Raw genomic sequence first — 19326 nt, forward strand, 5'->3', positions numbered from 1 at the left:
GTGAAAATATAAAAATAATTGAATTGTTTCGAAAAGTTTTATTAAATATTTATTAATAATTAAATTCTTTCGAAAAATTTAATAGAAATTCTATTTAAAATAATTGAATCCGTTCGAGAAGTTTTATTAAAATTTTCTGAAAATAATTATAATTGAATAGTTTAAAAGAATTTTCTCTAAAATTTTGAAAATTAAATTCTATCGAGAAATTTAGGTAATACAAATTTTTATGGAGAATATTTGAATTTTTTTAAAGGAATTTTATTAAAATCTTTGAAAATAATTGAATTCTTTCGAAGAAATAATAAATAATACCTTGGTAATAAACATATTTGTTTATTAAAATTTTTTCGAATAATTGAATTTTTTAGATAAATTTTATTAAAATTTTATTGAATATAATTAAATTCTTGTTAATTTTCTAAAAAATAATTGAGCTCTTTCGAAAAATTGTATGTATTAAAATTTTTATAAATGAATTCTTTCCAATAATTTAAAAAAAAATTTTGAAAATAACTAAATTTTAAAACTAATTTCCAGAAATTTGTTCAAACATTCTATTATTGAAATTAATTGAATTTCTTCTCAAAATATCCAAACTAATTATACAGTCTTTTAAATAAATTAGTGATTATCATTATACGACAAGGTTTTTCCCGCCAATGTTATAAATAAATAAATATAATATTCATATTATTATTATTATATTATATTAATATTAAAATCTCAATCAGATAAGTGGAAAATGGATATAGATATGAAAATTGGTAATGAAAATTGGTAATTGGTAATTGGTAATTGAATTTTTTATGAAAGTATATAACTTTATTGAACACAAGTTTTCTTAATACATTCAAGTTTTCCCTTTCTTGAATTACAATTACAAGTATTTTCATAATACTCAGAACTTGGTTAATATAACAAAATAAACCAAAAATACTGTTTCGCAAAAAATAAAAAAAAAATAGATTCTATATATTTTAACAAACTCTGTAAATATAGAAAAATGAAAATTTTCTGACGATTCAAATTAGAAGGAAGGAATTAATTCAAAATATGTGACGCAGACCTTAGGCAGGGGAAAAAAATATAGGTTTGGAAAATATTTGTTTGGTAAAGTTTTTCTTTTGAGATTCATGTTGAATTATTTGAAGTGAAAAACAATTTTAAATAATTATTTAGCATGTAAAATAGTTAATAAGAATTGTTTGCGTTTGGGAAAGTTTTTCTTTCGAGATTCATTTTGAATTATCTAAAGTGAAAAACAATTTTAATTAACTATTTAAGCATGTAAAATAGTTAATAAAAATTGTTTATGTTTGGAAAAGTTATTCTTTTGAGATTAATTTTAAATTATCTGAAGTGAAAAATAATTTTCATTATCTTAGTATGTAAAATAGTGAATAAAAATATTGTTTTTTACTTCAGATAGATAAGAATGAATTTTCAATAAGTAAAAATTAGATTTATATATTTCTAAATATAAACTGAAATCTTTTGTCGCTTAAAGATTTTCAAGTAATTTGCTTAATTTTAAATTTTAAGCTTTTTTAGTTCATCCTTAAGCCGATCGTTTTCCTGCACAAGATTTAATTTCTCCTGAAGTACTTTATTTTCCTCGTGTAGTTGTACATTCTCCTTCACTATTTCTTCATTGACAACAACAGCTTGTGCCTTGTTGTCTAAATCCTCGACGCATTTTTTCTCTTCTTTCTTCAGCTCTGTTACTTCTTTTTCCTTTGCTTCCTTCTCAATTTGACATTCCTTCGTGGCAGAATTTTTACCTTTTCCTCCCTTATTTTTCTTCTTCTTCCCCTTTGAAGTTGCTGAAGCCTCCTCCACACTCTCGGCAATTTTCACTTCATGCACTTCATTAAAATCCCTATAGGCAATCACATGACTATTCGAATAGCACAATCTCTCCGTTTCGAAATCTCTCTCGGGAATTAAACTTCCATAGGGATTTTTCTCCGAAATTTCCCAATTAATTTTCTTCCCCAAAAGTGAACACAACATTTCGTGCTCCTTTCTTCCTCGTTTCTCCGTTTGTGCAGTGATAATAAACGGTACGTTCATTTCACTAATCACCATCAACGTCTCCTTCCAGGTTGAATCGGAAATTTCATAATTACTCTCATGTAAACCCAAATTATAACCAATTATAATATCCGGCTTTGAGTAAACTTTACTCTTTACATAGTCGTCGTAGCGTCCTCTGTACGAATTCAAACTCAATTGCTTTCCATCGAGACTGAAATCGGGTAATTTGTAGGGACTTTTGAAATAGACCTCGTCATATTCAACAATATCGTTGCCAATAAAGTCAATGAGGAGAAATTGTAATTTACCGAACCAATAGAATAATGTCTGCCAATAGCCAACGTGATCGAATTCCTCGCATGTTGCGCCAACGATGTGAATGCAAATTTCCTTTGGTACTTGAAATTTCAATTTTTCAACGGCATAGACAAATGTTAGTGGACGTGTTAGGAGATCGGAGACAATAATTTTTTGTCTTTCTTCATTATAACTCTTTAGAAGGAAATATTGATCCATAAATTTTCCAATTGATGAGGGGAGAGTTTTAGTTTTGTTCCTTCTCAATGCGGCTGTTATTGTGAATGGTTCGGCTGGTTTTTCCTTATTGCTCTCCATTTTTAAATACAATTGAAAATCTTTGCAGAGATTTTTGTGTTCAACGTCCTCTCTGTGAAGCTTGCAGAGACTCACCTATTTTTTTGGGGAAAATAAAAATATTCGTTAATTCCTTGACATAACATCAAAATAAAAAATTAAAACATCAAAATAAACTTTAATAAAACTTAATAAAATAATAAAATTAAATAAAATTAAAAGTTACTAAGTTCTTTCAATTCTTTCTTAATATTTTTATAAAAAACAATTCCTATAATTAAAATTTACTATTTTTTCCATTTTTTCCATTTTTTAAAAATATTTACTTATTTTTTCTATAATATTTCTAACGTTATCTAAAAATGTTTCAGGTTGATGGATACAAAAGAGACTACAAAGAAAGTGGATTATCCATCAAGAAAATCAACAAATGGTGAGTAAAATTTCAAGAAGGTTTTTTAATTTTCGTTTGTAATAAATTTTTTGCAAAAATGCAAAAAAACGAAAAAAGACATTTTGGTATAGTTCTTTTAAAAGAAAAGAAATATTTTTGGATTGTGATTCTTAAATTTTTGTTTGAAATAATTTTCTTGCAATTTAAGAATGCAAGAAAAGGAGAATTATTTTTAAAATACAATTTTCAAACAATTTTAAAAAAATCAATGAATTAATATATTTAAAATTTTCAAAATAAATAATTTTGAAAAATTTTAATAAAATTTGTTTAAAAGAATTAAATTTATATATAATGCAATCTTTGTTGAATTCCTCGAAAGAATTTAATTATTTCCATAAATAATAAAATTCGTCAGAAGATTTAAATTATTTTTAATACAATTTTAATTAATTAAAACTGTATTAAAAATAATAAAATAATAATAATACTCAACTATTGTCAATATCTACTAACTGAATAAATTTTCTCGAAAAATTCAATTTTTTTGCAAATTTTATTAAAAATCTTTGAAAAAATTCAATTATATTTTTAAAAATCTTTGAAAAAATTCAATTATATTTTTAAAAATTTTGATAAAATTCAATTATATTTTTAAAAATTTTGATCAAATTCTTTATGAGAATTCAGTTTTAGAAATCATCAATTATTCTATCTCAATTATTTTTTAATATTTTCAATTTTACAGTAATTTCGATTATTCGGAAATTCTTCAATTAAAAATATAATAAAAAATAAAAATTTCAAATAATTCTAAAAAAAATTCAATTTAACTTTTTCAAAAAAAAAAAAATTAATTTTACCGATTTATCAGTTAAAAGTATAAAAAAAATTCAAATTTTCGAAGATTATAATTTAAAACCGTTTCAAAAGTCAATTATTATTTAAAATTTTCACTAAAATACATTTTTTAATCGATTTTTATTGGAAAATTCTACGAGAATTGAAATTTTTAAATACAAAAATAAATAATTTATTGAATAATGGAATGCTTATTAAAATTAAAATCTCACGAAGAATTTAGTCAATAAATTTTAAAAAAAGGGAATTCTTTGACGAATTTCGAGAAAATCGATTAAAATAATATTAAAAATAATTAAAATTCTGCGATTGAATTGTTTTGAAGAATTTTAATAACATTTTTAAGAATAATTGTATTTTTCGAGGAATTCATTTAAGTAATAAAAATAATTGAAATTCTACTATTAGTTTTATTATTCAGGAAAATAATTGAATTCTTAAAACGAATTTTATTAAAATTTTTGAAAATAATTGAATTTTGGAGAAGAATTTTATTATTTATAAAGATAATTGAAATTTCGACGAGAATTTTTTATAAAATTTTTGAACCTAATTGAATTTCTGACAAGAATTTCATTATTTTTGAAATAATTGAATTTCTGCGAAGAATTTTATTAGTTTTTAAAATAATTGAATTCCTGCAATAATTTCTAACTTCTCCAAAATTCAATTCTTTTTAGTGTTTTTAACTAAAATTCTTCTATAAATCCATATTTTTAATAATTATTTAAATATATAGGTATTAAAAAATTTAACTAATTTCAGAAGAATTTGAATTGTTAAACCAAATTTTTTTTAAAAATTTCAGTTCTTTAAAATTTCTAATTAAATTCTGTCAAAATTGAAATTTTATAATATTTCAAATCAAAACCTTTTGAAGTTTTCATCTATTTATGAAAATAGTAAACGCAACTGTTTTAAAATTCAATTAATTTTGAAATATTTAAGTAAAATTATTCATTAAATTTTAATTTCTAAGTAATAATTTTATGATAAGTTCTTCAAAAATAATTGAATTTCTGTGTGGCATTTTATTAAATTTTTTTTGAAAATAATTGAATTCCTAAAAAGCATTTTATTATTAATGACAATAATTGAATTCTTGCGAACGATTTTATTAGAATTTTAAAAAATAATTGAATTTACAAGAAGAAATTTATTACTTTTAAAAATAATTGAATTCTTGGGAAGAATTTTATAAAAATCTAAAAGAATAATTGAATTATGCCAAAGAAATGTAATTAAAATTGTATTTAAAATAATTGATTTGTTTCGAAAAATTTTTTAAAAATATTTGAAAATAATTGAATTCTTCTGAATAATTCTTATATTTTTGTAAATAATTGAATTTTTTCAAAGAATTTAAAAAAACGTTTTTTTAAATTATTGATTTTCTTGAGGAATGGAAATAAAATTTTTAAGAATAATTACACTTTTCTGGCAATTTCTGTAAAATTGTATTAAAAATAATTGAAATCCTGCGATGAATTTTATTATTTATGAAAATAATTAAATAGTTGCACATAATTTTGTTAAAATTTTCAAAAATAATTGAATTCCTGAAAAGAATTTTATTATTTATGAAAATAATTGAATTATTGCGAAAAATTTTATAAAAATCTAAAAGAATAATTGAATTATGCCAAAGAAATCTAATTAAAATTGTATTTGAAATAATTGATTTTTTTCGAACAATTTTATTAGAATATTTGAAAATAATTGAATTATTGCGAAAAATGTATTAAAATGTTTAAAAAGAATTGAATTTCAGTGAAACATTTGGTTATTTTTGAAAATAATTGAATTCTTCATAAGAGAATTTTATAAACATTGTTTTAAATAATTAATTATTTCGAAATATAATAAATATTATGAAAATTTTATTTTAAATAATTGAATTCTTGTAAAAAATGTTATTTGTGAGAATTTATAGTTTTTTGAGAAATTTCTGTAAAACTTCAGTAGAAAGAAGAAATTTCGTTTATGATTTCTTTAATATTCGTTCATGAAAAATTATTTTGCAATAAGAAAAATGGAAAGAATTTGCCAAAAAAATACTTACACTACATTCGCATGTTTTCAGCACACTCAAATCGCTTTCATGGCAAACAAAGCACGTCTTTGGAAACAAAAATATCTGCTTCTCAAAATTCAATAATTCTCGATTCAATTTTAATTTCGCCTGTTTCATAAAGTTGACCCTTGCATCCAACCATAATTCCTCATTCGTATTTTGTAATTTATCGAAAAGATGCGGTGTTCCTTTTTCATTCATCATTCCCAATATGACTTTACACATCTCCTTATGATCCATTTGATTCATTCTCATATGATTATTGCCGCAGTAGAAAATCATTTTACAACGTGTACACATTGTCGATGTATTATGATATTTACACACATGACAAGTGCCAGGATTGAATTTCTTAAAAATTTTCTCTGCACTAGCTTGAAACCCATCCATTTCATACGATGTTGTCGGAGTGTCTTCATTCGGAATATTTATCGTCGGCTCGGAAATTAACATAAATTGTGATTGTCTTCCAATGATCCAGTCTTGCCACATTCTAAACGGACATATGCCGGAAAAATTATTTTTACCTTCGTAAATAATACCTCGATAGGGGCAAAATAATGAATATGCATCTTTAATACGTTCGGCTTCAAATTTTGTATTTGATGTTAAAACCAATGGACAGGAGTATTTATTCCAAACGTCGCGAAATTGGGTGAATACATTGAATCTATTGTCTCGAGTATCGGGTGGATCTAGTTTATTAAAGATCGCGAGATCAATCGAATTGTAATTGAATTTAGTCATTGATTGCATTGTGAATTGCTGGAGAATTAGTTTCTTCTTTTTTGTGATGCATTTTTTGCAAAGTGCCACCTCTTCACAGGAAACTTTTCCAGTTATTGTGTTCACGGTTAAATTCTCCAATTCAGGCATCAAGTGAAATAGAGTCTCGCCAAACATTCGAAAGAGATCAATTTTATCCACAACGTCGACATAAATTCTCAATGTTTTCGCTGATGTTTTATTCAATTTTTCCAAAGCTCCAAAAATCGTCAAGGGCAGGTAAACAAACGTCGAGGCGTAAATCACACCCTCGTCGTTTAATTCCGGATAGGGTTTCAAAACTTTATCGAAATATTCCTGAGTCGACGTTGGTAGTTTCTTGAAACTCGGTGGATAGAACAACAATCCAAGTATGTGCTTCAAAGACTCTTGAAAATCCGCCAAAGCATTGTCAACGCTGTGGCAATATTTCATTTCACTGCACCAGATTTCGTGCAATGCGGAGCGTGGATGACGTTTACATGTCGAGACCAATGGACATTGAGAGCAATTTATTAAATTATCTTGTCTTGTGTCGAAACACTCGAAACATGAGCGGGGATATTGAAGCATATCTCTTTCGTAACTCTCGAGACCACGACCCAATAGTGAGGAGACTTTTTTCTTCATTTCATCGCGTGCTGAAATCCATTGAAATAATTTGCATCCCTGTAAATCCTCGTAGAGATGAGTGAGCTTTTTTTGTCGCGTTATTTCGGTTAATATTCGACACATCTCCTTGTGCTTGTCCCAATGTTCCTTTTGATGGACTTCGCCGCAGTACGATATCATGTTGCAGCGACTGCATCTCTTTAGATTTGTTGCTTTCTTGCATATATGACAATTGTTTGGATAGAAATTGTTGGACATTTTTATCTCTTCACTAAACTCCTATCTGAAATTAAATAATTATAATTAATTAATAATTGAAATAATAATAGATTAAATGAAATGAAATTAAACAATAATAGAAATTAAATTAAATAATAATAGAAATTAAATTAAATAATAATAGATTATGCAACTTACTGAACATTAAGTTTTTTTATAAATAATTGCATTTTTCGAGAAAATTGGTGAAAATTAAAAATATATTAATAATAAAAATAAAAAAAATTAAAAATAATTAAAAATTAAAATATTAAAAATTAAAAAATAAATTAAATTAAATTAAATTAAATTATTAAAAATAATTGAAATTCTAACAAGAATGTTATTTAAATTTTTAAAAATAATTGAATTTCGGAGAAAAATGTTATTACAATTATTAATAAAGATAATTGAAATTTTGTACATTTTTTAACATAATTGGATTTCTGCGAAGAATTTTATTAAAATTATTTTGCAAAAAAAATTGAATTGTTACGCAAAAAATTTCATTAAAATTTTTTAAAATAATTTTATTCTTTAAAAAAATTGAAATAAAAATATATTAAAAATAATACTTAAATTCTAATAAATAAAATGTAGAAAAGGTTATTCAAATAATTAATTTCTTTATGATAAATTTTAATAAAATTTTTTAGAATAATAACTTTTAGATAAAATAAAATTTTAGAACTCAATGCTGAATTTAAATTATTTAATTTAAATTCAGCATTGAGTTTTATTATTTATGAAAATAATTGAATTCCTGTGAAATTTTTATTATTTATGAAAATAATTAAATGTTTGCGTAGAATTTTATTGCAAATTTTTTTTTAACTAATTGAATACTTTTAGGAATTTTTATTCAAGTAGTAAATATCAAAAATCATTGAATTGAGGAAAGTTTTTGAAAGTAATTAAAATTTTTGAAAATAATTGAATTTCCGAGAAGAATTTTACTACTTTTGAAAATAATTGAATTTCTGCAATCATTTCTAATTCTACTTTGAATCAATTATTTTTAATAATTTTCGAAAAAATTCTTTGAAAATTTTCAAATTCATTTGTTTACAATATTCAATTTTACGAAATATTCGGAAATTCTTCAATTAAATATAATATACATTATTAGAAAATAAAAACTTCAAATAGTATAAAAAAATCCAATTAAACTTTTTCAAAAAAAAAATTAATTTCAAAATTCAATTATTATCTAAAATTTTAAACAAAAAATAATTTTTAAATCAATTTTTATTAGAAAATTCTACTAGAATTCAATTATTTGATAATTAAAATAATGTTTCTTAAAAATGAATTCTCATCAAGAATTTTATCAACAAATTTTTAAATAATTGAATTCTTTTGGAAAATTTTATTAAAATAGTAGATAATTGAAAATCATTGAATTATGTAGAGAAATTGTTGTAGCTTTTGAGAAATTTTATTAAAATTGCATTGAAAATAATTGAATTGAAGAAAATTTTTAAAAATAATTGAAATTTTGCCAAGAATTTTATTAAAATTTTTGAAGATAATTTAATATCGGAGAAAAATATTATTATTTATAAAAATAATTGAAATTTTAAAAAGGATTTAAAAAAATTTTTGAAATTAATAAAAGTTTTCTTATTTTTGAAAATAATTAAACTTCTAAAAAGAATTTTATTAATTTACGAAAATAATTGAATTCACGTAAACATTTGATTATTTATGAAAATAATTGATTTATTGTGAAGAAATTTATAAAAAAATTTGTAAATTATTGAATTTCTGTGAAGTTTTTACTATATTTATGAAAATAATTAAATGTTTGCGTGTAGAATGTTATTCAAATGTTCTTAAATAATTGAATTCTTTTGAAAAATCTTGTTAAAATAGTAGATATTGAAAATAATTAAATTTTGAAGAAAAATTTTATTATTTATATAAAGATAATTGAAATTTTTGAGAGAATTTTTTAAAAAAGTTTTTAATATAATTCAATTTTTACGAAGAATTTTAATTACTTTTGAAAATAATTGAATTTCTGCAAACATTATTTTGTGACTTCTCTAAAATTCAATTTTTTTTTAATTCAATCAGTTTAGAACAATTTTCACAAAAAATTTTTTGTCTTGAATTTTTAAATAAAATTCATTTTAAAAAAATTTCAAAATTCAATTATTTCTCGATTATTTCTAAAATTTCACGCTATATTGCTTTTAATATTTAATTATTATCCAAAATTTTAACTGAAATTAATTTTTAAATTAATTTTTATTAGAAAATTCTACTAGATTCAATTATTTAAACACAAAAATAAATAATTTATTGAATAATTGAATGATTCTTAAAATTGAATTCTCATAAAGAATTTTAGCAACAAATTCTTAAATAATTGAATTCTTTCGAAGAATTTTAATCAAATTCTTAAAAATAATTACATTTTTCGAGGAATTCGATCAAAATTATAATAAAAATAATTCAAATTCTGCGATAAGTTTTATTATTTTTGAAAATAATTTAAATTTTGCGGAGAGTTTTATTACATTTTTTTTTAAATATCGTACAATTTACGAACTTTTCGTCCTTTTTTTAAGTCACAGACTTTATTACACTCTTTGGTTATGTCATTTTTTAAATATAAAAAATTAAAATGGCGTCATAGAATCCGCCATTTTGAATTTTGTGTATCTCTTTTAGTAAAAAATTGACAAGCAAGAAAAAATGTACAAACGCTATAATTTTTTGTGTTTTCATTAATTGAAAATATTTCTTTTATTCTCGTTGCAAACATTTTGTTGAAAAATAGATCAATTGGAGTGAAAACATATTTGAAATTTAGTAGCAACATAACCTAAAAATATATCCCTTATTTCGCTTATTTAAAGCACAATATTTTAAGCTGTTAATTTAAAGGTTATTTTAGTATTATTTCCAGTTCTCGTGAACTGATTTATTGATAATTATTCAATATAATTAGTCACTTACCGCAGGAATTCAAGTTTTAGAAAATTGTAATCGGATATAAGAAATTCTAATTATTACATGCTGCTCGCACGGTTTAGTGATAAATTTACTGTTTCGTAAATAGGCAAAACGAGAATCTTTACTTTATTTTTATCTACGATGGTAAAAAGTCGCTTTTTTATTACAAATTACAATGAAAATTTGTAAAAAAAATTTCTCTGTAAAATAAGGCAGACGTTTTTGTTTTGTTAGCACAGAATATCAAGTGTGATGGTAGTATAGGGCCCACGAATAGAAGAAAGTAATGTGGAGAAAAGTGTGCAATTTAGTGAAGGAAGTTCGCGTAGTTTCGCTATATTCCGTGGGTGGCGATTGTGTATAACTATCTAGCATAAATTACCTTAATTTATTCGGTTTTATTTTTATTTATTATTAGGTAGGAAATATTTATTTATTATTCTGTCACTTTTACTTTACAATTTGTATAAACACTTTTAAATAGAAAATTAAAATTGGATTTGGAATATTTTTAATAATAATTTTCGGTGTTGTATTGCTGATCACGAATAAGATGTTTGCTTTTAAAAATCCAAAATGGCGGATCCAACATGGTGGCTGAAGAAGATAAATATCACTCGGATTTGCCTGTAACTTGTTATTCGGGGGTTTTTGGGGTCGCTGATTACGAACATAAGGTCAGATTTTTTTAAAATTCAAAATAGCTGACGAAAAAAGTTAAAAAATCATTTGGATTTTTTTTCTCCGACATTTTGAATTCTCTTTTGAAAAATATTTGACTAAAATACATTTTTAAACTTTCCGCCACAAAATTACAAAAATAATTAATGCTGATTGGTGGCAAAGAATAATTACGGTACATAATTATACTAACGGAAAGAAATATTCAAAAATAATTACCTAACTTGTCTATCTATGTATACATTTAATCAATTTGATCTATATAAAAAATATTAATTATAATCGAGAGGAAATTTTTTCAAGGAGTTTTTTTTATTATTGCGAGGTCAAAATTATTGTTTGGTAAAAAATAAATTTCAGAATAAAAAAACGAGTGTAATTATTAAAGACGTTTAAAAGGTATGAAAATGAGATATTATTAATTTGATACTTTATTGTAAAAGAATTTTTGATATGCGTCCACGTGGCACGATTTTTACCCAGGAATTTTGTATCAACTACATTTGCAAAAAATTGGGAATTTTAAGGGCATTTGAACCTTGATGATGTCACACATGCTTTGCACAAACTGTAACGTCATCAAGGTTCAAATGCCCTTAATAGAAAAAATTCTCTACAAACTTTAAATTATCTTTAAAAATAATAAATTTCTTCTTCGAAATTCAATTATTTTCAAAAATTTTAATAAAATTCTTGCCGAAATTTCAATTATAATTATTTTTAGTAAAGTTTTTCGTTAAAATTCAATTATTTTCAAAAATTGTAATAAAATTATTGGCAAAATTTCAATTATTTTCTTCAATTCATTAATTTTCAATTATCTACTATTATATTAATAGAAATTTCTAAAATAATTCAATTATTTTCAAAAGTAATAAAATTCTTCTCAAAAATACAATTATCTTCAAAAATAACAAAATTTTTCACAAAAATTCAATTATTACAATTATTTTTAGTAAAGTTTTTCGTTAAAATTCAATTATTTTCAAAAATTGTAATAAAATTATTGGCAAAATTTCAATTATTTTCTTCAATTCATTAATTTTCAATTATCTACTATTATATTAATAGAAATTTCTAAAATAATTCAATTATTTTCAAAAGTAATAAAATTCTTCTCAAAAATACAATTATCTTCAAAAATAACAAAATTTTTCACAAAAATTCAATTATTACAATTATTTTTAGTAAAGTTTTTCGTTAAAATTCAATTATTTTCAAAAATTGTAATAAAATTATTGGCAAAATTTCAATTATTTTCTTCAATTCATTAATTTTCAATTATCTACTATTATATTAATAGAAATTTCTAAAATAATTCAATTATTTTCAAAAGTAATAAAATTCTTCTCAAAAATACAATTATCTTCAAAAATAACAAAATTATTCACAAATTCAATTATTATAATTATTTTCAGTAAAGTTCTTCGTTAAAATTCAATTATTTTCAAAAATTTTAATAAAATTGTTGGCAAAATTTCAAAAGTTTCTTTAATTCAATGATTTTCAATTATCTACGATTATAATCAAAATTTCCAAAATAATTCAATTATTTTCAAAAGTAATAAAATTCTTCGCAAAAAATCAATTATTTTCAAAAATTTAAATAAATTTCATTGTAAGAATTCAATTATTTTCATAAATAATAAAACTCATCTTAGAATTTCAATTTTTTTTAATACAATTTTAATCGAATTTCTCGAAAAATGTAATTATTCTTAAAAATATTATTAAAATTTGTCGAAATAATTCAATTATTTAAAAATTTGTTTACAACATTTTTTGTGAGAATTCAATTACTCAATAAATTTTTTTTTGTATTTAAATAATTGAATTCTCATAGAATTTTCTAAATAATAATTAATTTTAAAAATGAATTTTTGATAAAATTTTAGATAATAATTGAATATTAAAAGAATTGTTAAGTGAATTTTTTAGAAATAATTGAATTTTGAAAGGTTTCAAATTAAAATCTTTGAAAATATGAATTTTTCATATTTTTAACTAACAATTCTGTAGAATTAATTTTTTTGAAAAAGTTTAATTTATTGAATTTTTTTAAAAATTATTTCAAGTTTTTATTTTCTACTATATATTATATGAAGAAGATAATACCTATAATTGAAAAATTTTCAAATAATCGAAATTTCGTAAAATTGAATTGTAAACAATTTGAAGATTCTCAAAGACCTTTTTCAAAAATTATTAAAAATAATTGATTTAAAGAAGAATTTTAGTAAAAAATTCTAGAAAATAATAATTGAATTGAAATGATGAATTTAATTTTGAAGAAGTTACAGTACCAATATTCTTTTAGTATAAAATAATGATTTTATCACACGATCATCTTTTATTTAAAAAAAATTTTTTTTTTATTTATAACAAAGCCCAAATTATATTAATTAGTATAAAACAAAGAAATTGATTATTTCGAGTCGACTGTTAGGATATCTTCATGTTTTATACTCATATCAAGAAGACTTAGTCTTCTTGACTCATAATATAATAAGTTGTTATATTTTAGAAGCTATAATTAAAATTTGATGCAAATTTTCTAAAAAAAAATATGCTACGTTGGATTCTTAGGTAGATAAAGTTTTTTGTCCTCTAAACAGTTAAGAATGTTAATTAATTAATTAATTTTTTTTTGTTATAATTTATATTTTAGATGAATACGATGTGTGTCTCTCTTTCTGATGATGATAAATGTTTGATATGTGGAGATGATAATATAAAAATAACTAAATGTTCTGGATGCAAGATGATATCCTTTTATTGTTCAAATGCGATGTTGGACGATATGCATTCCGGCAGACAAATTCACATTGAATATTGTCCACTAATTCTTTTTGGAGCAGCCAAAGAAGATTTTAAAACAAAAACTACCGTAGAATGTCTTTTAAAATCAATTGTGGAGAGAACAAAAATTCTAAGCATTAATCAGTCACCGCCAACATCGATGAAAGCATTTTTTGAAAAGTATATTCATCCGAAGGTTAATATTTCCGAATTAGACGAAGCTTTATTATCCGATTGTTTTAGTATTCCATTAACAATTGTCAATAGTTTACAAAGGATCTACGGCAATGGAATTCCACGAGAATTAGTAATTTATATTGCTGCTGATGGTGTATCAACTGCATTAAAATTTGGGAATATTTGGGAAATTATCCTACATTTTCTACCAAGTGTTGAAAATTTGAAAATTGTTTATATTGAGAATACGAAATTTGACGTGAATGATGATACTTTGTGTAAGGAATGTAGTGATGGGAACAAAACATTTTCATTCGAAACAAGAGAATTTTATGAAATGTACATGTTTAATTGTAAACCTCATTTGATTGCTTACTTAAATATTGGAATTGGAAATAGTATATATGCTCGACTTCGTGGCGAACCTCGTCGAGATAATTTTACAAGTATTGTGAAAAAATGGAGAAATTTTTCATGTCCTATTCTTGTTACAACATTAACTGAAAAAGATTATCTTCAGTCAATTGGGGATTTGTCGATTAATCTGCCTAATTTTCAATTAATTTACAAGGGATACAATGATTGTCGACCATTTACGTGTCATCAGGAAACTGACTCCCAATTTTATATACCTTCGCAATTCGTAACCATTTATAAACCAGTTAAAAATCTCCTAAATAGTTTACAACAGTTTTGGTGATAAGAAGCTACAGAATCAAAGTTTTGAATTTTTGTTTTATTGATGACAATTTCACTATTTCGAAATATTCCTCGAGCTAAAATATTATTTCCTCTTGATAGCTTTGTCAATATTGTCTTTGTTATTATTTTGTGTTTCGTTCTTCTTGATGACTAAAAAAAATATCCGCTTTTATGATGTTCAACATTCTTAGAATTTACGCAACGAAAGAGGAAAATTTTTTTAAAATACGAAATTCTGTGATTTTAATAAATCTAATGAATAAAAAATTCGAATCTCTTCTAATAAAAGAATCAGAATAAACTGTTAATTATTAACAGAAAAAAAAGTTTTCGTAAACAAATATTGTATACGCGGTGATATTATAAGAGAATATATTCATAAGACTTTCAACGTTTAAAAACATTGAAAATTTTGTCAAATTTTATATTGAAATAAATTTTATATTTTAAAGAATTTTATTTTTTGACATTTTAGGATTATTTTTAAATAGAATTGTTAATAGAATTGTATTGTTCAAGAATTCTAACTAAAAATTTTAAAAATAATTGATTTTTAGAAAAATTTAGAATTTAAATTAATATTTTCAAAAATTTCAAATTCAAACCTTTTTGAAAATCAACAATACTTGTAAGAAATTATTATAAAATATGAACGAGAGATAAAATTATTATTTTACATTATAAGAATATTGTTACTGTAACTTCTTTAATATTATTTTCGTCATTTCAATTCAATTATTATTTTCTAGAATTTTTAACTAAAATATTCTTCTTTAAATCAATTATTTTTAATAATTTTTGAAAAAGTTTTTTGAGAATTTTCAAATTCATTTGTTTATAATTCAATTTTACGAAATTTCCATTATATGAAAATTTTTCAATATGAAAATAATTAAATGTTTGCGTAGAATTTTATTAAATATATGTTTTTTTTAATAATTGAATTCTTTTGGAAAATTTTATTAAAATAGAAGATATTGCAAATAATTGAATTGAGGAAAATTTTTAAAAATAATTGAAATTTTGCCAAGAATTTTATTAAAATTTTTGAAAATAATTGAATTTTAGAGAAGAATTTTATTATTTATAAAGAGAATTTAAAAAAATTTTTGAAATTAATAAAAGTTTTATTATTTTTTTTAAATAATTGTATTATTTTGGAAAATTTTGTTAAAATAGTAGATATTGAAAATCATTAAATTTTGAAGAAGGATTTTATTATAATTATAAAGATTATTGCAATTGTTACGAGAATTTAAGAAAAATCAGTTAAAAAAAATAATTTTTTGTCTAAAATTCTTAAATAAAATTTATTTCTAAAACATTAATTTCAAAATTCAATTATTTCTAAACATTTTTTTCAAATATTGCTTTTAATAGTTAATTATTATCTAAAATTTTAACTAAAAATCCATTTTTAAATCAATTTTTTTTAGAAAATCCTACTAGAATTCAATTATTTAAATACAAAAATAAATAATTTATTGAACAATTGAATTCCTAAAAAAAATTTTATTATTAATGGAAATAATTGAATTCATGTAAAAAAAAAGTTATTATTTATGAAAATAATTGAATTACTGCGAAGAAATTGATAAAAAATTTGTAAATAATTAAATTCATGTAAAATTTTTATTATTTATGAAAATAATAATAAATGTTTGAGTACAATTTTATCAAAATTTTTTTTTTAATATCTGGGAATTTAATTGATTTGAAAAATTGTATTAAATAGTGGATATTAAAAATTATTGAATTGAGGAAAATTTTTTGAAATTAAATTCAATTATTATTTTCTAGAATTTTTAACTAAAAAATTCTTCTTCAAATTAATTATTATTTTTAATAATTTTTGAAAAAGTTCTTTGAGAATTTTTAAATTCATTTGTTTATAATTCAATTTTACGAAATTTCGATTATTCTAAAATTTTTTAATTAAATTGTATGTATTCAATTATGATCTAAAATATTAATTAAAAATCATTTTTAAATCAATTTTTATTGCAAAAATCCACGAGAATTCAATTATTTATAAAGAATTTTTAAATAATTGAATTCATTTGAGGATTTTAATAAAAAAATTTTTTTAAATTTTAATTTTTGCGAGGAATTCGATTAAAAATGTATTAAAAATAATTGAAATTCTCTGATGAGCTTTATTATTTATAAAAATAATTAAATTATTGTGAAGATAAAAAATTTGAAAATTAATTAAATTCTTGTGAAAAATTTATTATTTATGAAAATAATTGAATAGAAAATAATTGAAAAGAAATTTGCAAAAAAAATTTGTAAATAAGAATTCCTGTGAAATTTTCATTATTTATGCAAATAATTCAATGTTTGTGTAGAATTTGATTAAATTTTTTTTTTAAATAATTGAATTCTTTTGGAAAATTTTATTAGAATAGTAGATACTTATTAAAAATCATTGAATTGAGGAAAATTTTTGAAACCAAAATAAAAAATTATACTCAAAATACTTTCAAAATTAAACATTTTTTATTTCATTCAGCACATTTCAAAAAAATAAATTTCGATTCATACAATAATTATTGTATAAATTTAATTACACAAATAATTGTTATAGTTACAAATTATTGTTACAATTAAAAATAAATGCTACAATACAAATAGTTGCCATAATTACAAATAATTGTATATAATTAGAAATAGTCGTAGAATTACAAATAATTTTATAATTACAAATAATCGTGTATAATTACAAATAATTGAATAATTCAAATAATATTTACAATTAGAAAACTAAAAACATTTAAAAATTGTCTGTCGTTAAAAATTAACGAAAATAATTATTCAATTGTAAAAAAAAGGGGGAAATTAATATTAATTAATGAATAGTAATCTATTATTAATAGAATTAATATTAATTATATGTGACGCGCTCCCAAGAAATCGAATTATTATTATATTAATAAAAAATAATAAATAATATTCTAATTAAAAAATTGCTTAATTTTTCATTAACTTAATATTAATGTCTGCAATTATAAAATATATATATTTTTGAAATTAAAAAAATAGAAATATATCACATTTATTGATAAAATTATTTCCTGATATATTATTATTATTATTATAAAAGTAGAAATCACAATGATGTTTTATTTATTAAATCGTCATTACAATCATTATTCTCACGTCTCAATCTCTCGCCTTCAGCTCTTAATTTTGAATTTTCCTTCTTTAATTTCTCATTTTCACGCATGAGAAATAAATGTTCCTCGAGAAGTTTGTTTCTTTCGACTAACAGAGTATAAGCATTTTCTACCGCAGTATTTTCGATTTCAGATTTTATTTGATTTTTCAATTTTTGTTTCTTTGATTTTGGTTTCTTTTCGATATTTTCATTCAGTGATTTCATTTCAGTGATTTCACTTTTCTTCGTTGCCTCCTTCGATTCTTGTTGTGTTTCTTGGGATTCTTTTTTATTATCCACTTCTTCTTTTTCGTCCTTCTCGAGTTTTGTTTGTTTCTTGTTTTTTGATTTTTTCACGTTCTCAGTTTTTGTTATTATTTCTTCTTGAAGATTTATTTCCTTCTCCTTGGGATTTTGATCGTTTTTGGATTTTTTATTTTTTCCCCTCTTGTTAATTGCACCTGAATCGTTATCTGATATTTGGGGATTTTCTTCTGAAATGGGAATTTCTTTTTCGTTTTTTGCTGGTTTTTTATTTTTCGCTTTTTTACCCTCGGGAATTTTTTCCGGTTTTTCGATTTCTTTTGTGTTTGATATTTCTTCGTTGGCTTCGAGAATTGTTGTTTCGTTTTCTAATTTTGATTGTTTTTTATTTTTTGATTTTTTACTGCCACTTGGTGGGGGATTTTTGGTTTTTGATGATTCTCCTTTTTCTTCTTGGGGAAGTTTTTCAATTTTTGTTTCGTCGATTTTTGTTTTTTCGCTTTTTGTTTCTTCGATTTTTTTTGTTTCTGGTTTCAATTTTTCGTTCAATGTATGTTTTATATTTTCTTTAGCTTCTTCTTCTTCATCTTCTTTTTTTTCTTTTGATATTTCTTCTTTTATTTTTTTTGCTTCGGTTAATTTTTCTTTCTTATTTTCTTTAGCTTTTTTCTCTTCATTTTCTTTTTTTTCTTTTAATTGTTCTTCTTTGTCTTCGTTTATTTTTCCTTTTTTAACTTCTTTTAATTGTTCTTCTTTGTCTTCTTTTATTTTTTCTTTTTTAACTTCTTTTAATTTTTCTTCACTGTCTGTATCTTCTTTTAATGTTACTTTATTATCTTCTTTTAATTTTCCTAATGGAATTATTTCTTCTTTTATTTTTCCTTCTTCAACTTTTTCTAATTTTTCTTTACTGTCTGTTTTTTCTTTTAATATTATTTTTTTATCTTCTTTTAATTTTCCTTCTTCAATTTCTTTTGCTTC

General features: G+C 21.8%; 2 protein-coding genes across 2 annotated transcripts; one reads left to right on the forward strand and one right to left on the reverse strand.

Moving 5' to 3' along the window:
* Positions 1–803: 803 nt before the first annotated feature.
* On the reverse strand, positions 804–10814 carry LOC122508665. Its single transcript, XM_043622143.1, has 3 exons — positions 10566–10814; positions 5952–7623; positions 804–2730 (listed from the first exon to the last, which is right to left on the reverse strand). Exons 2-3 carry the CDS (start codon positions 7596–7598, stop codon positions 1534–1536), a joined length of 2844 nt encoding a protein of 947 aa, XP_043478078.1. The 5' UTR covers positions 7599–7623; positions 10566–10814; the 3' UTR covers positions 804–1533.
* Positions 10815–11480: 666 nt separating this feature from the next.
* LOC122508682 lies at positions 11481–15375 on the forward strand. Its single transcript, XM_043622166.1, has 2 exons — positions 11481–11642; positions 13912–15375. Exon 2 carries the CDS (start codon positions 13912–13914, stop codon positions 14917–14919), a length of 1008 nt encoding a protein of 335 aa, XP_043478101.1. The 5' UTR covers positions 11481–11642; the 3' UTR covers positions 14920–15375.
* The last annotated feature ends 3951 nt before the right edge of the window (positions 15376–19326 follow it).

The sequence above is a fragment of the Leptopilina heterotoma genome, unplaced genomic scaffold (genome assembly GCF_015476425.1).
Source record: "Leptopilina heterotoma isolate Lh14 unplaced genomic scaffold, ASM1547642v1 Lhet_55, whole genome shotgun sequence".
Lineage (NCBI taxonomy): Eukaryota > Metazoa > Arthropoda > Insecta > Hymenoptera > Figitidae > Leptopilina > Leptopilina heterotoma.

Bases quoted from the DNA above. Each gene is read 5' to 3' on its own strand.
- LOC122508665 (XM_043622143.1), bottom strand. From the start codon at position 7,598: ATGTCCAACAATTTCTATCCAAACAATTGTCATATATGCAAGAAAGCA. The intron at 2,731-5,951 runs GTAAGTATTTTT...CCAAAAAAATAG, and splicing joins TGAAAACATGCGAATGTAGT to GTGAGTCTCTGCAAGCTTCA.
- LOC122508682 (XM_043622166.1), top strand. From the start codon at position 13,912: ATGAATACGATGTGTGTCTCTCTTTCTGATGATGATAAATGTTTGATA.